The sequence below is a fragment of the Salmo trutta genome, chromosome 13 (genome assembly GCF_901001165.1).
Source record: "Salmo trutta chromosome 13, fSalTru1.1, whole genome shotgun sequence".
NCBI lineage: Eukaryota > Metazoa > Chordata > Actinopteri > Salmoniformes > Salmonidae > Salmo > Salmo trutta.
In genome coordinates this window covers 87,133,411-87,154,979 of record NC_042969.1, presented here as the reverse complement: position 1 = coordinate 87,154,979, position 21,569 = coordinate 87,133,411, and the positions used below count along the sequence as shown (strand labels likewise).

Genomic DNA, 21,569 nt, shown 5'->3' with positions numbered 1-21,569 from the left:
AGTTCCTGCCAAGGCAGCAGCTACTCTTCCTGGGGTTTATTAGGGATCCCCATTAGTTCCTACCAAGGCAGCAGCTACTCTTCCTGGGGTTTATTATGGATCCCCATTAGTTCCTACCAAGGCAGCAGCTACTCTTCCTGGGGTTTATTAGGGATCCCCATTAGTTCCTGCCAAGGCAGCAGCTACTCTTCCTGGGGTTTATTAGGGATCCCCATTAGTTCCTACCAAGGCAGCAGCTACTCTTCCTGGGGTTTATTATGGATCCCCATTAGTTCCTGCCAAGGCAGCAGCTACTCTTCCTGGTGTTTATTATGGATCCCCATTAGTTCCTGCCAAGGCAGCAGCTACTCTTCCTGGTGTTTATTATGGATCCCCATTAGTTCCTGCCAAGGCAGCGGCTACTCTTCCTGGGGTTTATTAGGGATCCCCATTAGTTCCTGTCAAGGCAGCAGCTACTCTTCCTGGGGTTTATTATGGATCCCCATTAGTTCCTGCCAAGGCAGCGGCTACTCTTCCTGGGGTTTATTAGGGATCCCCATTAGTTCCTGCCAAGGCAGCAGCTACTCTTCCTGGGGTCCAAACACATTAAGGCACTTACATTACATATAAAACAAAAGATAAACAGTACATCATATAACATTATTACACCACTACATATCTACAATACAAAATGTATAATACCACCATACAACAATATTACAATGTACGTGAGTGTAGAGTGCGTGTGCTAGCGTTTGTGTGTATACGTGTGTCTGTACCTGTGTGTGTGTGTGTGTGTCTTCACAGTCCCCACTGTTCCATAAGGTGTATGTTTACCTGTTATTTAAATCTGATTCTACTGCTTGCATCAGTTACCTGATGTGGAATAGAGTTCCATGTAGTCATGGCTCTATGTAGTACTGTGCACCTCCCATAGTCTGTTCTGGACTTGGGGACTGTGAAGAGACCTCTGGTGGCATGTCTTGTGGGGTATGCATGGGTGTTCGAGCTGTGAGATAGTAGTTTAAACAGACAGCTCTGTAAATTCAGCTTGACAACACTTCTTACAAAAACAAGTAGTGATGACGTCAATCTCTCTTCCACTTTGAGCCAGGAGAGATTGGCATGCATATTGTTAATGTTAGCTCCCTGTGTACTTTTAAGGGCTAGCCGCGCTGCCCAGTTCTGAGCCAATTGCAATTTTGCTAAGTCATTCTTTGTGGCACCTGACCACACGACTGAACAGTAGCCCAGGTGCGACTGTGGGTTTCCTGTCTTGAGACCTCACCCTGACCTGTGAATGTGTCTTTGACCTCACAGGTACCCAGCCTCCTCCAACGATTCCTTGACGTCTCTGATTTCGAAAAATGATGATCTGAAGAAAACAACAGGGGAGGTAGGAAACAGGAAGTAACTGTGTTGATGATTTATGACTGAGATACAGGCAGGGACTCTGATTTGACATTATGCTGTCGGCAAACACTTTCAGTTGTTGACACTATGGAGAATCATTCAGAGAGCAGCAGTGTTGAAAATCACCTTGCTGGCAACATCACCTTATCTTTGCAGTATTTATATAAGGCATAGTCTCCACCAATCTGTCATAAAGCATGGCATATGTGTTGTGTTTTGATACTGTCTGTCAGTGATACCCAGAAAGAGAGACGAAACCAGGAAGCGGACATCCTGCCTTGTTCTGGTCCTGTGAATGGTGTGCTCCTTATTCTACTGTAAAATGAAACATCCGTTTGTTGCTCATCTCTGTTTTTTATATCTACTGCATAGATACAATATCTTACAATACAATGCCAGATAACTGTGTATTTCTACTGTGTCTTTAGTTGACAGACTCTACTGTGAGACTCTAGTTGACAGACTCTACTGTGAGTCTCTAGTTGACAGACTCTACTGTGAGTCTCTAGTTGACAGACTCTACTGTGTGTCTCTAGTTGACAAACTCTACTGTGAGTCTCTAGTTGACAGACTCTACTGTGAGTCTCTAGTTGACAGACTCTACTGTGAGTCTCTAGTTGACAGTCTACTGTGAGTCTCTAGTTGAGAGACTACTGTGAGTCTCTAGTTGACAGACTCTACTGTGAGTCTCTAGTTGACAGACTACTGTGAGTCTCTAGTTGACAGACTCTACTGTGAGTCTCTAGTTGACAGTCTACTGTGAGTCTCTAGTTGAGAGACTACTGTGAGTCTCTAGTTGACAGACTCTACTGTGAGTCTCTAGTTGACAGAGACTACTGTGAGTCTCTGTTTTGTCTAGTTGACAGACTCTACTGTGAGTCTCTAGTTGACAGACTCTACTGTGAGTCTCTGCTTTGTCTCTAGTTGACAGACTCTACTGTGAGTCTCTACTGTGTCTCTAGTTGACAGACTCTACTGTGAGTCTCTACTGTGTCTCTAGTTGACAGTCTCTACTGTGAGTCTCTACTGTGTCTCTAGTTGACAGACTCTACTGTGAGTCTCTAGTTGACAGACTACTGTGATTCTCTACTGTGAGTCTCTAGTTGAGAGACTCTACTTTGAGTCTCTAGTTGACAGACTCTAGTGTGAGTCTCTACTGTGTCTCTACTGTGAGTCTCTACTTTGTCTCTAGTTGACAGACTCTACTATGTTTTCTAGCTGGCCTACCAGGTATTGGAGCTCCAGCAGGAGATTAAGATCAAAGACTCCGTACTGGAAGAACAACATGCCAGGTAAGACTGTAGAACAACATGCCAGGTGAGACTGTAGAACAACATGCCAGGTAAGACTGTAGAACAACATGCCAGGTGATACTGTAGAACAACATGCCAGGTAAGACTGTAGAACAACATGCCAGGTGAGACTGTAGAACAACATACAAGGTGAGACTTTAGAACAACATGCCAGTTGAGACTGATTCTGTAGAACAACATGCCAGGTGAGACTGATTCTGAAGAACAACATGCCAGGTGAGACTGTAGAACAACATGCCAGGTGAGACTGTAGAACAACATGCCAGGTGAGACTGATTCTGTAGAACAACATGCCAGGTGAGACTGATTCTGTAGAACAACATGCCAGGTGAGACTGATTCTGTAGAACAACATGCCAGGTGAGACTGATTCTGTAGAACAACATGCCAGGTGAGACTGATTCTGTAGAACAACATGCCAGCTGATTCTCCTCCTATGAAACCTGTAGGAAGGACCTGTTGAATCTTACATTAAGCTGTGCTTGCTTTCTTTTATCTTATCCTTGGTCACTGTGATCACACAATCACATAAGCTGGTGCTATGGAAGCTGGTGGTTGAGTAGGACATGTCCTGACCAGGGGAAATGTCGTCATGGAATATCCATGGCTCTAGTTAATAGAAACTAGTATAACTGACAGGGTTGGCGTTAAGGTCAGGGTTACTAATACAACGATCTGTGTATTCAGGATGCGTGAGGTGAAGAGGGATCTGCTGGGGGTGCAGGCTGAGGATGGAAGTCTGAAGGTGCGTGTTGCCGAGGTGACGGAGGGGAACCGGCTGTTGAAACGGGAGTACGACTCTCTGCTGGAGCGGCACCATGATATGGACCAGACCTTCAGAGAGGAGAAGCTCAGAGGTCAGGAATTGCTGGAGGAACTGGTCCGGAGGAAGCAACACGCAGCCGTCAGGATGAACAGCCGCAACGAGAGACGGGTCAGGTGAGATTAACCCTGACCCTGCTGGGGGTCAAAGAGAGACGGGTCAGGTGAGCTGCTTCCTGGGGTCAAACAGGGCCCTGAGGTTTTCCTGAAGAGTGTAGGGGGAATATGCATATCTCGAAGGCTGACTGTGTACAGACTTTTTATTTATTTTCCTGACCATTTGATCTCACCAAGAAAAACTCTGGGCCCTAATTAAAGCCTACAGGTTATAACTAGTTAAAGTCTACAGGTTATAACTAGTTAAAGGCTACAGGTTATAACTAGTTAAAGGCTACAGGTTATAACTAGTTAAAGGCTACAGGTTATAACTAGTTAAAGGCTACAGGTTATAACTAGTTAAAGTCTACAGGTTATAACTAGTTTAAGGCTACAGGTTTTAACTAGTTAAAGGCTATAGGTTATAACCAGTTAAAGGCTATAGGTTATAACCAGTTAAAGGCTACAGGTTATAACTAGTTAAAGTCTACAGGTTATAACTAGTTAGAGTCTATAGGTTATAACTAGATCAGGTCTACAGGTTATAACTAGTTAAAGTCTACAGGTTATAACTAGTTAAAAGGCTACAGGTTATAGCTAGTTAAAAGGCTACAGGTTGTAACTAGTTAAAGGCTGTAGGTTATAACTTGTTAAAGGCTGTAGGTTATAACTACACTGAACAGAAATTGAAACGCAACATGCAACATTTTCAAAGATTTTACTGAGTTACAGTTCATATAAGGAAATCAGTCAATGAAAATAAATTCATTAGGCCCTAATCTATGGATTTCACATGACTGGGCAGGTGCACACTGGGTAGCCAGACCCAGTCAATCAGAATGAGTTTTTCACCACAAAAGGGCTTTATTACAGACAGAAATACTCCTCAGTTTCATCAGCTGGTCTGTGGTCTCAGACGAGGCCGCAGATGAAGAAGCCGAATGTGGATGGATTATCTTGGCAAACGAGAAATGTTCACTAACAGGGATGTAAACCAGTTTGTGCACAAGATTTGAGAGAAATACGTTTTTTTTGTGTATATGGAACATTTCTGGGATCTTTAATTTCAGCTCATTAAACATGGGACCAACACTTTACAATGTTGCGTTTTATATTTTAGTTCAGTATAGTTAAAGGTTATACATAATAACTAGTTATAGGCCAGGTGAGGGGAAACATAAGGAAAACATAAGGGATACGAGTACGTACTTGAGGACAATCCAATCTGACTCAATTAGGACAATAAGATAAGCTAAGTGTGTATCTATACTGAGACACCTAAAAAGGACAAACATTTAAGACATTAAAGTGTTTAAGACTGAGATATTTCATTAAGATAACTTTCCGTTTTGGACAAGAGACTTGTTCATTAGCAACACTTGTCAGTTCACTTCATTCACAGATTATAACTAGTTAAAGGCTATAGGTTATAACTAGTTAACGTCTACAGGTTATAACTAGTTAGAGTCTATAGGTTATAACTAGTTAGAGTCTATAGGTTATAACTAGATCAGGTCTACAGGTTATAACTAGTTAAAGGCTATAGGTTATAACTAGTTAAAGGCTATAGGTTATAATTAGTTAAAGGCTATAGGTTATAACTAGTTAGAGTCTATAGTTTATAACTAGTTAAAGGCTACAGGTTATAACTAGTTAAAGACTACAGGTTATAACTAGTTAAAGGCTACAGGTTATAGCTAGTTAAAGGCTATAGGTTATAACTAGTTAAAGGCTATAGGTTATAACTAGTTAAAGGCTATAGGTTATAACTAGTTAAAGGCTATAGGTTATAACTAGTTAAAGGCTATAGGTTATAACTAGTTAAAGGCTACAGGTTATAACTAGTTAAAGGCTATAGGTTATAACTAGTTAAAGGCTATAGGTTATAACTAGTTAAAGGCTACAGGTTATAACTAGTTAAAGGCTACAGGTTATAACTAGTTAAAGGCTATAGGTTATAACTAGTTAAAGGCTATAGGTTATAACTAGTTAAAGGCTACAGGTTATAACTAGTTAAAGGCTATAGGTTATAACTAGTTAAAGGCTATAGGTTATAACTAGTTAAAGGCTATAGGTTATAACTAGTTAAAGGCTATAGGTTATAACTAGTTAAAGGCTATAGGTTATAACTAGTTAAAGGCTATAGGTTATAACTAGTTAAAGGCTACAGGTTATAACTAGTTAAAGGCTATAGGTTATAACTAGTTAAAGGCTACAGGTTATAACTAGTTAAAGGCTACAGGTTATAACTAGTTAAAGGCTATAGGTTATAACTAGTTAAAGGCTACAGGTTATAACTAGTTAAAGGCTATAGGTTATAACTAGTTAAAGGCTATAGGTTATAACTAGTTAAAGGCTATAGGTTATAACTAGTTAAAGGCTACAGGTTATAACTAGTTAGAGTCTATAGGTTATAACTAGTTAAAGGCTACAGGTTATAACTAGTTAAAGGCTATAGGTTATAACTAGTTAAAGGCTATAGGTTATAACTAGTTAAAGGCTATAGGTTATAATTAGTTAAAGGCTATAGGTTATAACTAGTTAAAGGCTACAGGTTATAACTAGTTAAAGGCTATAGGTTATAACTAGTTAAAGGCTATAGGTTATAACTAGTTAAAGGCTATAGGTTATAACTAGTTAAAGGCTATAGGTTATAACTAGTTAAAGGCTATAGGTTATAACTAGTTAAAGGCTACAGGTTATACCTTGACCTCCTCAAGTCACGTGCAGGAAAAACTCCAGGCCCTATGAAGCATTAATAAATGTATTCAGAGTGAGTTGTATCTGTAATGTTGTTGCCATTCATTTCAACTGTCAACTCCACAGAGCCAGAGAGGCAAGTCTTCAGAAGGAACTGGAGACCGCCGGGAAGGTGAAGGTGACAATCGATGTGTAAGTAACTAGATCATATAGCCTACGTCGATGTGTAAGTAACTAGATCATATAGCCTACGTCGGTGTGTAAGTAACTAGATCATATAGCCTACGTCGATGTGTAAGTAACTAGATCATATAGCCTACGTCGGTGTGTAAGTAACTAGATCATATAGCCTACGTCGATGTGTAAGTAACTAGATTATATAGCCTACGTCGATGTGTAAGTAACTAGATCATATAGCCTACGTCGGTGTGTAAGTAACTAGATCATATAGGCTACGTCGATGTGTAAGTAACTAGATCATATAGTCTACGTCGGTGTGTAAGTAACTACATCATATAGCCTACGTCGATGTGTAAGTAACTAGAATATATAGCCTACGTCGATGTGCAACTCTTTAGATTGTATAGTCCCATTGATGTGTAAGTAACTAGATCATATAGCCTACATTGATGTGCAACTCTTTAGATTGTATAGTCCCATTGATGTGTAAGTAACTAGATCATATAGCCTACGTCGATGTGTAAGTAACTAGATTATATAGCCTACGTCGATGTGTAAGTAACTCTCACTAGATTGAGAATAGGTTAAAGGTTTCCCTTTTGTATTCTAGTAGCTCATGTCCAGAGTGCCACACAAAGCTAAAGGATAATAAAGTGTTGTGCTGTTTCCCTTCCAGCGGGTCTGTCAGTGCCCCGGCCTCCAGAGAAGCCTCCCCTAAGAGTGATCTGGCTGAGAGACGGACCACTAGACTGTTCAGGTAGAAGAAGGCTGAGAGACGGACCGCTAGAATGTGCTGGTAGAGGAAGGCTGAGAGACGGACCACTAGAATGTGCTGGTAGAGGAAGGCTGAGAGACGGACCACTAGAATGTTCTGGTAGAGGAAGGCTGAGAGACGGACCACTAGAATGTGCTGGTAGAGGAAGGCTGAGAGACGGACCACTAGAATGTTCTGGTAGAGGAAGGCTGAGAGACGGACCACTAGAATGTTCTGGTAGAGGAAGGCTGAGAGACGGACCACTAGACTGTTCTGGTAGAGGAAGGCTGAGAGACGGACCACTAGAATGTGCTGGTAGAGGAAGGCTGAGAGACGGACCACTAGAATGTTCTGGTAGAGGAAGGCTGAGAGACGGACCACTAGAATGTTCTGGTAGAGGAAGGCTGAGAGACGGACCACTAGACTGTTCTGGTAGAGGAAGGCTGAGAGATGGACCACTAGAATGTGCTGGTAGAGGAAGGCTGAGAGATGGACCACTAGAATGTTCTGGTAGAGGAAGGCTGAGAGACGGACCGCTAGACTGTTCTGGTAGAGGAAGGCTGAGAGACGGACCACTAGAATGTTCTGGTAGAGGAAGGCTGAGAGATGGACCGCTAGAATGTGCTGGTAGAGGAAGGCTGAGAGACGGACCGCTAGACTGTTCTGGTAGAGGAAGGCTGAGAGACGGACCACTAGAATGTTCTGGTTGAGGAATGCTGAGAGACGGACCACTAGAATGTTCTGGTAGAGGAAGGCTGAGAGACGGACCACTAGAATGTTCTGGTAGAGGAAGGCTGAGAGACGGACCACTAGAATGTTCTGGTAGAGGAAGGCTGAGAGACGGACCACTAGAATGTTCTGGTAGAGGAAGGCTGAGAGACGGACCACTAGAATGTTCTGGTTGAAGAATGCTGAGAGACGGACCACTAGAATGTTCTGGTTGAGGAAGGCTGAGAGACGGATCACTAAACTGTTCTGGTAGAGGAAGGCTGAGAGACGGACCACTAGAATGTTCTGGTAGAGGAAGGCTGAGACGGACCACTAGAATGTTCTGGTAGAGGAAGGCTGAGAGACGGACCACTAGAATGTTCTGGTAGAGGAAGGCTGAGAGACGGACCACTAGAATGTTCTGGTAGAGGAAGGCTGAGAGACGGACCACTAGCATGTTCTGGTAGAGGAAGGCTGAGAGACGGACCACTAGCATGTTCTGGTAGAGGAAGGTTGAGAGACGGACCACTAGAATGTTCTGGTAGAGGAAGGCTGAGAGACGGACCACTAGAATGTTCTGGTAGAGGAAGGCTGAGAGACGGACCACTAGAATGTTCCGGTAGAGGAAGGCTGAGAGACGGACCACTAGAATGTTCCGGTAGAGGAAGGCTGAGAGACGGACCACTAGAATGTTCCGGTAGAGGAAGGCTGAGAGACGGACCACTAGAATGTTCCGGTAGAGGAAGGCTGAGAGACGGACCACTAGAATGTTCCGGTAGAGGAAGGCTGAGAGACGGACCACTAGAATGTTCCGGTAGAGGAAGGCTGAGAGACGGACCACTAGAATGTTCCGGTAGAGGAAGGCTGAGAGACGGACCACTAGAATGTTCCGGTAGAGGAAGGCTGAGAGACGGACCACTAGACTGTTCTGGTAGAAGAAGGCTGAGATGGACCACTAGAATGTTCTGGTAGAGGAAGGCTGAGAGACGGACCACTAGAATGTTCTGGTAGAGGAAGGCTGAGAGACGGACCACTAGAATGTTCTGGTAGAGGAAGGCTGAGAGACGGATCACTAAACTGTTCTGGTAGAGGAAGGCTGAGACGGACCACTAGAATGTTCTGGTAGAGGAAGGCTGAGAGACGGACCACTAGAATGTTCTGGTAGAGGAAGGCTGAGAGACGGACCACTAGAATGTTCTGGTAGAAGAAGGCTGAGACGGACCACTAGACTGTTCCGGTAGAGGAAGGCTGAGAGACGGACCACTAGAATGTTCTGGTAGAGGAAGGCTGAGAGACGGACCACTAGAATGTTCTGGTAGAAGAAGGCTGAGACGGACCACTAGAATGTTCTGGTAGAAGAAGGCTGAGAGACGGACCACTAGAATGTTCTGGTAGAGGAAGGCTGAGAGACGGACCACTAGAATGTTCTGGTAGAGGAAGGCTGAGAGACGGACCACTAGAATGTTCTGGTTGAGGAAGGCTGAGAGACGGACCACTAGAATGTTCTGGTAGAAGAAGGCTGAGAGACGGACCGCTAGAATGTTCTGGTAGAGGAAGGCTGAGAGACGGACCACTAGAATGTTCTGGTAGAGGAAGGCTGAGAGACGGACCACTAGAATGTTCTGGTAGAGGAAGGCTGAGAGACGGACCACTAGAATGTTCTGGTAGAAGAAGGCTGAGAGACGGATCACTAAACTGTTCTGGTAGAGGAAGGCTGAGAGACGGACCACTAGAATGTTCTGGTAGAGGAAGGCTGAGAGACGGACCACTAGAATGTTCTGGTAGAGGAAGGCTGAGAGACGGATCACTAAACTGTTCTGGTAGAGGAAGGCTGAGCGACGGACCACTAGAATGTTCTGGTTGAGGAAGAAATTACAGAAGTCACTCAAAGTTCAGATGGCATTTCAAGGCCTTCCTTCCCATGGAAGAAAAAACAAGATTCTTGTTGGATGTCATTGTCGGGTTATAGTGTTTTCACATTCTACCTCAAAGAAACTTTAGTGTAATGTTCTAATGGTGAAATTTTTATTATATTTTTTAAATGTAAAAATGATTAAATACATTTAAAAAATGCTTACACTGCATGATAAGTTCCAAAAGGATCTTCAGTTACAATGCTCGGATCTTCATTTGATCACTCTTTGTTGCTGAAAATTTTCCTGCATAGGAAATGCAAGCATGTAGTGTATTTGAGTTTTTAAAAGTTTGTAATTTCAGACTTGATTTGTCCAAACGAAAAATGTATCAACCCCTACAGAAATGTTGGTTAATTATAATCCACGTAATAATTCACATTTCCTATTGCTGCAGTATTCTTTTCCTGCTGTAGCAAACTGGCTCAAGTTAAGATCCTGCATCTGTAACATCACAATGCTTACTACATCACAATGCCTACTACATCACAATGCTTACTACATCACAATGCTTACTACATCACAATGCCTACTACATCACAATGCTTTCTACATCACAATGCTTACTACATCACAATGCTTACTACATCACAATGCTTACTACATCTAAATTGATTAAACCATTCCTTAAAGTGTGTTTTAAAAGTTCTAAAAACTTCACTTAACTTTTTTTCCCCCCTAGGTCAGCCTCAGTAACATCCCCTCCCAGGATTCTAGATTCCATCAAAGAGCTTTTTGAGTGAGTTACATAGACAGAATAATATGAATGTTCTGTGGTTACATAGACAGAATAATATGAATGTTCTGTGGTTCTATGGTTACATAGACAGAATAATATGAGTGTTCTGTGGTTCTATGGTTACAGAGACAGAATAATATGAGTGTTCTGTGGTTACATAGACAGAATAATATGAAGGTTCTATGGTTCTGTGGTTACATAGACAGAATAATATGAGTGTTCTGTGGTTCTATGGTTACAGAGACAGAATAATATGAATGTTCTGTGGTTACAGAGACAGAATAATATGAGTGTTCTGTGGTTACATAGACAGAATAATATGAGTGTTCTGTGGTTACATAGACAGAATAATATGAATATTCTGTGGTTACATAGACAGAATAATATGAATGTTCTGTGGTTACATAGACAGAATAATATGAATGTTCTGTGGTTACATAGACAGAATAATATGAAGGTTCTGTGGTTCTATGGTTACAGAGACAGAATAATGAGTGTTCTGTGGTTACATAGACAGAATAATATGAAGGTTCTGTGGTTCTGTGGTTACATAGACAGAATAATATGAATGTTCTATGGTTCTGTGGTTACATAGACAGAATAATATGAAGGTTCTATGGTTCTGTGGTTACATAGACAGAATAATATGAATGTTCTGTGGTTACATAGACAGAATAATATGAATGTTCTGTGGTTACATAGACAGAATAATATGAATGTTCTATGGTTACAGAGACAGAATAATATGAATGTTCTGTGGTTACATAGACAGAATAATATGAATGTTCTGTGGTTACATAGACAGAATAATATGAAGGTTCTATGGTTCTGTGGTTACATAGACAGAATAATATGAATGTTCTGTGGTTACATAGACAGAATAATATGAATGTTCTGTGGTTACATAGACAGAATAATATGAAGGTTCTGTGGTTACATAGACAGAATAATATGAATGTTCTGTGGTTACATAGACAGAATAATATGAATGTTTTTAAGTTATTCCTCATAATGAAATGAGTTACATGTAATGTAACATGCAGAATATATAGATATTTGGCTCTTGCTTCACGTAGTCCAGACATTAGTCTGCTAATGTTATCTCTCACTGAGCTCAATCAGTAAGAAACTTCTTCTCCTTCTCATGAACATTGATGATTAATTCTTCCCTAACCCTTCTCCCTTCATAGTGTACATACTAGGTTAGTGACGCATAGTGACACATCAGCCATTTCTGCTGTCTTGGTCACTCCATCGGCAGTCATACACGCATCAACAACTCCACTTTATTCACATGCTTCTCCTTTTCCAGCAGCTGATTTATGCTAGCAAACATTACATCTCGGTTTGCTTATGTATACATTTTTCAGCCAGATGGCAGATATATATAGACACATAATCTGCACATTTCTTAGTCTCATCATACAGTATGTCTATAACCCACAGTTCTGGGGTGTGCCTTATACTGTTATATTTCAGGTAGACAGATACAGACAGACACAGACAGACAGACAGACAGACAGAAGCAGGTAGACAGACAGACACAGACAGACAGACAGACAGACAGACAGACAGACAGACAGACAGACAGACAGACAGACAGACAGACAGACAGACAGACAGACAGACAGACAGAACAGGAACTCTACATTACTTTAGAGATAATATTCTATAAGAGGAACAGGAGCTCTACAATACTTTAGAGATAATATTCTATAAGAGGAACATGAACTCTACAATACTTTAGAGATAATATTCTATAAGAGGAACATGAACTCTACAATACTTTAGAGATAATATTCTATAAGAGGAACAGGAGCTCCACAATACTTTAGAGATAATATTCTATAAGAGGAACAGGAGCTCTACAATACTTTAGAGATAATATTCTATAAGAGGAACAGGAACTCTACAATACTTTAGAGATAATATTCTATAAGAGGAACAGGAGCTCCACAATACTTTAGAGATAATATTCTATAAGAGGAACAGGAACTCTACAATACTTTAGAGATAATATTCTATAAGAGGAACAGGAGCTCTACAATACTTTAGAGATAATATTCTATAAGAGGAACAGGAACTCTACAAAACTTTAGAGATAATATTCTATAAGAGGAACAGGAACTCTACAATACTTTAGAGATAATATTCTATAAGAGGAACAGGAACTCTACAATACTTTAGAGATAATATTCTATAAGAGGAACAGGAACTCTACAATACTTTAGAGATAATATTCTATAAGAGGAACAGGAACTCAAGCAGTAGAACATTTGAGGTGCCGGTACTCAGCTCCGGTGAACTTCTGCCCAAGTCGAGCACTGCGATAAGTATAGGGCGCAGATTGTATCCTGGTAGGGCCACTTGGTCAGGAAAACTCCTGGCACTAACTGAGTTCTGTTATGTTGTGTTTCTTAGTAGAAAGAAGCGTCGGGGGAACTCGCTGTGTCTGAGTCTGGAGGAGGAGCTGTATGTTCCCGTAGGGATCTGTCTGGCTGCCAGGGTCCCTGCTAGGGCTCTGCATGTCCTGGTAAGACATAAAGCTTAACCTTAACCCTAACCCTGCATGTCCTGGTAAGACATAAAGCCTAACCCTAACCCTGCATGTCCTGGTAAGACATAAAGCTTAACCTTAACCCTAACCCTGCATGTCCTGGTAAGACATAAAGCCTAACCCTAACCCTGCATGTCCTGGTAAGATGTAAAGCTTAACCTTAACCCTAACCCTGCATGTCCTGCTAAGACATAAAGCCTAACCCTAACCCTGCATGTCCTGGTAAGACATAAAGCCTAACCCTAACCCTGCATGTCCTGGTAAGACATAAAGCCTAACCTTAACCCTGCATGTCCTGGTAAGACATAAAGCTTAACCTTAACCCTGCATGTCCTGGTAAGACATAAAGCCTAACCCTGCATGTCCTGGTAAGACATAAAGCTTAACCTTAACCCTGCATGTCCTGGTAAGACATAAAGCTTAACCCTAACCCTAACCCTGCATGTCCTGGTAAGACATAAAGCCTAACCTTAACCCTGCATGTCCTGGTAAGACATAAAGCTTAACCTTAACCCTAACCCTGCATATCCTGGTAAGACATAAAGCTTAACCTTAACCCTAACCCTGCATGTCCTGGTAAGACATAAAGCTTAACCTTAACCCTAACCCTGCATGTCCTGGTAAGACATAAAGCCTAACCTTAACCCTGCATGTCCTGGTAAGACATAAAGCTTAACCTTAACCCTGCATGTCCTGGTAAGACCGTAAATATGCACTGTTGACCTTTTGTATAATTTCAGCCTGTAGTTTTTAAAGAAGCGCTCACAAGCCACGTCACATCTAGATCTATAACTCACATTTCTAGATCTATAACTCACATTTCTATGTGAATCTGGTCAGGTCGCCCAAAAGTTTCATATTTGCAGCTTTAAAGGGTTCACCCAAATGACACATTGGTTTCCTTACCCTGTCAGCAGCCTATGGGCATGGTATGACAGCCTTCCAATCTTTTGGTTTTATTTCCCTGGCACTATTTACACAAATCCCCATTCAAGTCATGGTACCGATATATAAGAATGTTTCGAGGCATCATGTCCAAATCATCAGAAAGTATCTAAAATGTATTGTGAATCTCAACAACCTTAACCGTGTAGGGATCTGTCTCGCTGCCAGGGTCCCTGCTAGACACTGGTGATTCACTAGTGATTCAACAGTCGCCTGTCATTTACCTTATTTCTTACCACTACAGATGTAGGATATTAATTTGAGACAGTTTGCTACAGCAGGAAACCCACATTAGGACTGACGCATATCGGTCCATTGTATCAGGGCAGGGCCACATTAGGAACTATTCAGGCCTTTGTTATTACCATGTAAATAGAGGTGGTGGAAGGATACAGGAAGCCCCTGGTGAGTGGTTAGCCTTTCCTGATCCGTGCTCTCTGAGAGGACAGAGTTCCTCTGTGTGTTCTGAACAGTCTCCTCTCTGTCACACACAACAGCTCTGTTACTGGGACTCTGTCGCTGCTTGGAGGACATTTTCATTTGAATGGCCAAGCCCACGCAGCCACAGAGGAACTAGAATGATCCGCTAGCCTAAGGAAGGTGCCCTCTTGCTTCCTGCCTCCTCCCACCTTACCACTTCCTTATTTGGAGAAGTGTCATATAGTCAGTGTGATCTGCATTAACTCTGTGCTGTGGCTGTCTGCTCATTCTCCATTATTATTTAAATGTTACTCATTTGGTGTGGCTCGCTCAGGAAATAGGGCCCTATTTAACGGTCTGTGTCCATATCACAGTCACCACGGTTGTTTTGTGAGACTGCCTTTTGTTTTTTGTTTACAGATTAATGTCACATCTGTAATATATATATATATATTTATTTTTTTGTCCTCTGAGCCCAGTTTTTCTGATGTTATCTATCTGGATTTTCACCTATCGGATAGGATTAAATACATAAACATTTTAGACATAGAACGGACTAATAATTGACTTGAATGGGTACATCTGTTCTATTCATTATATTTCTAATGCATTTAATCCTGTCCAATGCTGTATGTGGGCCCAGACCACATACAGGAAGTATATATTATTATTTTTTTAATGTTTGAGTCACTCACTTTGTTTCTAAGAAGTAAGTAGTTTATATCTGCAGCATCAGAACACTCACACTGAGACACATTGACGTTGTAACCTGTTGATGAAGTAAGGGATCATCAACAAAGTGCTATTCATTCAAATGGAAAAATAATGCACGGCATGGAAGGTGTGTTTCACGACGCTCTAACCTTGAGCTGGTAAAAAGGACTGGTCAACCCTTCAGTGCCTGGTTCCTCTCTCGGTTTCTTCCTAGGTTCCTGCCTTTCTAGGGAGTTTTTCCTAGCCAACGTGCTTCTACTTCTGCATTGCTTGCTGTTTGTGGTTTTAGACTGGGTTTCTGTACAGCACTTTGTGACATCTGCTGATGTAAAAAGGGCTTTATAAATACATTTGATTTGATTAATGATTAACTGGTAATATACACTGAGTTTACAAAACATTAGGAACACGCTCTCTTTCCGTGACATAAACTGACAAGGTGAATCCAGGTGAAAGTTATGATCCCTTATTGATGTCACCAGGATTTTTAAGCCTTGAGATAATTGAGACATGGATTGTGTATGTGTGCCGTTCAGAGGGTGGATGGGCAAGACAACATTTTTAAGTGCCTTTGAACGGTGTATGGTAGTAGGTGCCAAGCGCACCGGTTTGAGCGTGTCAAAAACTACAACGCTGCTGTGTTTTTCACGCTCAACAGTTTCCCGTGAGGATCAAGAATGGTCCACCACCCAAAGGACATCCAGCCAAATTGACACAACTGTAGGAAGCATAGAGTACCACAGTACGAGTCATAGTACCCATAAAACCTAGCGGTCAAAACAGGGAAATGGTTCCAATCGTATTTCCACCATTTATTTTTCCCCCTCATAGGGATTTTAGAAACACTTAAAATAAGGTCTGTGTTTCGTGTAGGCTTACCCTGGCGTGACGTTTTGATAACCATGTAAATCTCTCTAGGACAAGGTGACTTGTCAAATGAAATGAAATGCTAATTAACTGGTCATGTGGCTATCATAAAGAACTACAAATACCATGATGATCTGGATGAGACTGACGAATCGAGGCAAAGGTATGAATCTCTCGATTAACTAATGTTAGATCATTTACACTGAACAAAAATACAAACGTGTTTCATGAGCTGAAATAAAAGATCCCAGAAATGTTCCATATTCGCAAAATGCTTTTTTCTCAAAAATGTTGTTCACAAATTTGTTCACATCCATGTAAGTGAGCATTTCTCCTTTGCCAAGATAATCCATCCACTTGACAGGTGTGGTATATCAATAATCTGATTAAACAGCATGATCATTACACAGGTGCACCTTGTGCTGGGGACCATAAAAGGCCACTCTAAAGTGTGCAGTGGTCACAACACAATGCCACAGATGTCTCAAGTTTTGAGGGAACATGCAATTGGCATGCTGACTGCAGGAACATCCACCTGAGCTTTTGCTAGATAAATGAATGTTCATTTCTCTACCATAAGCCGCCTCCAACGTCGTTTTAGAGAATTTGGCAGTACGTCCAACTAGCCTCACAACCGTAAACCACGTGCAACCACGCCAGCCCAGGACCAGCACATCCGACTTCTTCACCAACGGGATCGTCTGAGACTGGACAGCTGATGAAACTGTGGGTTTGGACAACAAAAGGATTTCTGCACAAACTGTCAGTAACTGTCACGGGGAAGCTCATCTGCGTGCTCGGCGTCCTCACCAGGGTCTTGACTTGACTGCAGTTCGGCGTCGTAACCCACTTCATTGGGCAAATGCGTCATGGTAGTAGTAGTGGGGTTAGGGTATGGGTCGACATAATCTACGGACAACGAACACAGTTGCATTTTATCAATGGCAGTTTAAATGCACAGAGATACCGTGACGAGATCCTGAGGCCCATTGTCGTGCCATTAATCCGCCGCCATCACCTCATGTTTCAGCATGATAATGCACAGCACCATGTCGCAAATATGTTCCCGTTCTTCCATGCTCCCTCAAGTTTTGACATGTCACCCATTGAGCATGTTTGGGATGCTCTGGATCGACTTGTTTTCGACCGCGTGTTCCAGTTCACGCCAATATCCAGCAACTTTGCACAGCCGTTGAAGAGGAGTGGGACAACATTCCACAGGCCACAATCAACAGCCTGATCAACTCTATGCGAAGGAGATGTGTCGCGCTGCATGAGGCAAATGGTGGTCACACCAGACACTGACTGGTTTTCTGATCCACGCCCCTACCTTTTATTAAGGTATTTATTAAGGTATCCGTGACCAACATATGCATATCTGTATTCCCAGTCATGTGAAATCCATAGATTAGGGCATAATGAATTTATTTCAATTGACCGATTTCCTTATATGAACTGTAACTCAGTAAAATCTTTGAAATTGTTGCATGTTGTGTTTTATATTTTTGTTCAGTGTAGTAATTAACTGATGTCCCGTGTGGCTCAGTTGGTAGAGCATGGCACTTGCAATGCCAGGGTTGTCGATTCAATTCCCACGGGGGGACCAGTACAAAAATGGATGCATTCACTACTGTACATCGCTCTGGATAAGAGTGTCTGCTAAATGACTAAAATGTAAATAATTACAATTTTTCGAATTTGAGAGTAAATAGAGCCGAATATATTGATAAAAGTTACCTTGTTATGAGAGAGATTTACATGGTTATCAAAACGTCACGCCATAGTAAGCCTACACGAAACACACCCCTTATTTTAAGTGTTAATAAAATCCACTATGGGAAAAATGTATAGTGGAAAAACAGTTGGAACCATTTCCCTGTTTGACCGCTAGGTTTTATGGGTATTATGACAACTGCACAGTGGGGCTCTATAGGAGTCAAAATGGGCCAGCATCCCTATTGAACGGCTGTGGAGTCCATGCCCCTAACTAATTGAGGCTGTTCTGAGGGCAAAAGGGGGTATAACTCAATATTAGGAAGGTGTTTGTAATGTTTTGTACACTCAGTTTATGTAACTCTTTGTTAATGATCGAGTTGTTCTCTCCATCCAGGATGCACATGAGTTGGGCATTAATGCAGTGAGGTTCAGCTCCAGTTGTAACCTGCTTGCTACTGGAGGGACAGACAGATCCATTAAGCTGTGGGACGTTAAAGCAGGTATGGGAATGTGTGTGTGTAGACCAATGCATCATTAACCACCTTGCACTACTGTACATAATGAATATGGCTACATCTCACTACTGTTGCTACTACTACTACTAACTACTACTACTAGTACTACTACTACTACTAACTACTACTACTAGTACTACTACTACTACTACTACTACTGCTGCTGCAACCACCACAACATTATCCAAGGCACTACTACTACTACTACTACTACTACTACTGCTACTAACTACTAATACTGTTGCTACTACTACTACTAACTACTACTACTAGTACTACTACTACTAACTACTACTACTAGTACTACTAATACTACTACTACTACTACTACTACTACTACTACTACTACTACTACTACTGCTGCAACCACCACAATACATTACATTATCCAAGGCACTACTACTACTACTACTACTACTACTACTACTACTACTACAACTACTAATACTGCTGCTACTACTATTACTACTACTACTACTACTACTGCTGCAACCACCACAATACATGACATTATTCAAGGCACTACTACTACTACTACTACTACTACAACTACTAATACTACTACTACTACTACTAATACTGCTACTACTACTGCTGCTGCAACCACCACAATACATGACATTATCCAAGGCACTACTACTACTACTGCTACCACCAACACCATCACCACCTACCTTCACTTGTAGACATTATATAACATGCTCCCTTGTTTCCATGTTTCCAGGCATGCTCCACAACAGAGGTACACTAGATGGCAGCAACGAAGGAATAACCAGCATAGAGTTTGACCAAACAGTAAGACAACACACAGCACTACACCACAACACCAGCACTACACTACAACACTACAACACCACTACACTAAATCACTACATTACACCACACCACAACACCAGCACACCACTACACTACACCACTACACTACAACACTACACTACACCACCACTACACTAAATCACTACATTACACCACACCACAACACCAGCACACCACTACACCACTACACTACACCACTACACTAAATCACCACTACACTACAACACCATTACACTACATCATCACTACACTACATCACAGCATTACACCACTACACTACAACACTACACTACACCACCACTACACTAAATCACTACATTACACCACACCACAACACCAGCACTACACCACAACACCAGCACACCACTACACTACATTACACCACTAAACTACACCAGCACTACACTAAATCACCACTACACTACATCACAGCATTACACCACTACACTACATCACCACTACACTACATCACTACACTACACCACTACACCACCACTACACTACATCACTACACTACACCACTACACTACATCACCACTACACTACACCTCTACACTACACCACTACACCACCACTACACTACATCACAGCATTACACCACTACACCACCACTACACTACATCACTACACTACACCACTACACCACCACTACACTACATCACCACTACACTACACCTCTACACTACACCACTACACTACATCACTACATTACACCACTAAACTACACCAGCACTACACTAAATCACCACTACACTACATCACCACTACCCTAAATCACCACTACACTACACTACACCACCACTACACTACACCACCACTACACTACACTAAACCACCACTACACTACACTACACTACACTACACTACACTACACTACACCACCACTACACTACACCACCACTGCACTACACTACACTACACCACCACTACACTACACTACACTACACCACCACTACACTACACTACACCACCACTACACTACACTACACCATCACTACACCATCACTACACTACACCACCACTACACTACACCACCGCTACACTACACCACCACTACACTACACTACACCACCACTACACTACACTACACCATCACTACACTACACCACCGCTACACTACACCACCACTACACTACACCACCGCTACACTACACCACCACTACACTACACCATCACTACACTACATCACCACTACACTACACCACCACTACTACACTACACCACCACTACACTACACCATCACTACACTACACCACCACTACACTACACCACCACTACTACACTACACCACCACTACTACACTACACCACCACTACACTACACTACACCACCACTACACTACACCACCACTACACTACACTACACCACCACTACACTACACCACCACTACACTACACTACACCACCACTACACTACACCACCACTACACTACACCACCACTACACTACACCACCACTACACTACACTACACCATCACTACACTACACCACCACTACACTACACTACACCACCACTACACTACACCACCACTACACTACACTACACCACCACTACACTACACTACACCACCACTACACCACCACTACACTACACCACCACTACACTACACTACACTACACTACACCACCACTACACTACACCACCACTACACTACACCACCACTACACTACACTACACTACACTACACTACACTACACTACACCACCACTATACTACACTACACCACCACTACACTATACTACACTACACCACCGCTACACTACACCACCACTACACTACACTACACCACCACTACACTACACCACCACTACACTACACTACACCACCACTACACTACACCACCACTACACTACACCACCACTACACTACACTACATCACCACTACACTACACTACACCACCACTACACCACCACTACACTACACCACCACTACACTACACCACCACTACACTACACCACCACTACACTACACTACACCACCACTACACCACCACTACACTACACTACACCACCACTACACTACACTACACCATCACTACACCACCACTACACTACACCACCACTACACTACACTACACCACCACTACACCACCACTACACTACACCACCACTACACTACACCACCACTACACTACACTACACCACCACTACACCACTACACTACACTACACTACACCACCACTACACTACACCACCACTATACTACACTACACCACCACTACACTACACCACCACTACACTATAATATGACTAGAGATGATATACACCATACACTATAATATGACTAGAGATGATTCACTACATTATAATATGACTAGAGATGATATACACCATACACTATAATATGACTAGAGATGATATACACCATACGCTATAATATGACTAGAGATGATATACACCATA

General features: G+C 42.1%; 1 protein-coding gene and 1 long non-coding RNA gene across 3 annotated transcripts in view; both read left to right on the top strand.

The window, feature by feature from the left end:
- Positions 1 to 21,569, top strand: part of atg16l2 (ATG16 autophagy related 16-like 2 (S. cerevisiae)) — a 50,726-nt gene that overhangs the window by 4,244 nt on the left and 24,913 nt on the right. Inside the window, exons 4-12 of one of the 2 annotated variants that reach the window (XM_029773885.1) lie at positions 1,300 to 1,375; positions 2,611 to 2,684; positions 3,392 to 3,643; positions 6,449 to 6,514; positions 7,179 to 7,259; positions 10,560 to 10,616; positions 13,038 to 13,149; positions 18,230 to 18,335; positions 19,075 to 19,145. In XM_029773885.1, the coding sequence (XP_029629745.1) occupies positions 1,300 to 1,375; positions 2,611 to 2,684; positions 3,392 to 3,643; positions 6,449 to 6,514; positions 7,179 to 7,259; positions 10,560 to 10,616; positions 13,038 to 13,149; positions 18,230 to 18,335; positions 19,075 to 19,145 (895 nt within the window). The remainder of the gene's footprint in view (positions 1 to 1,299; positions 1,376 to 2,610; positions 2,685 to 3,391; positions 3,644 to 6,448; positions 6,515 to 7,178; positions 7,260 to 10,559; positions 10,617 to 13,037; positions 13,150 to 18,229; positions 18,336 to 19,074; positions 19,146 to 21,569) is intronic. The other variant, XM_029773886.1, reaches the window with a different exon arrangement.
- Positions 7,278 to 10,256, top strand: LOC115206686 (uncharacterized). Its single transcript, XR_003880839.1, has 2 exons — positions 7,278 to 8,476; positions 9,678 to 10,256. It is a non-coding gene; the product is annotated as an uncharacterized LOC115206686 (long non-coding RNA).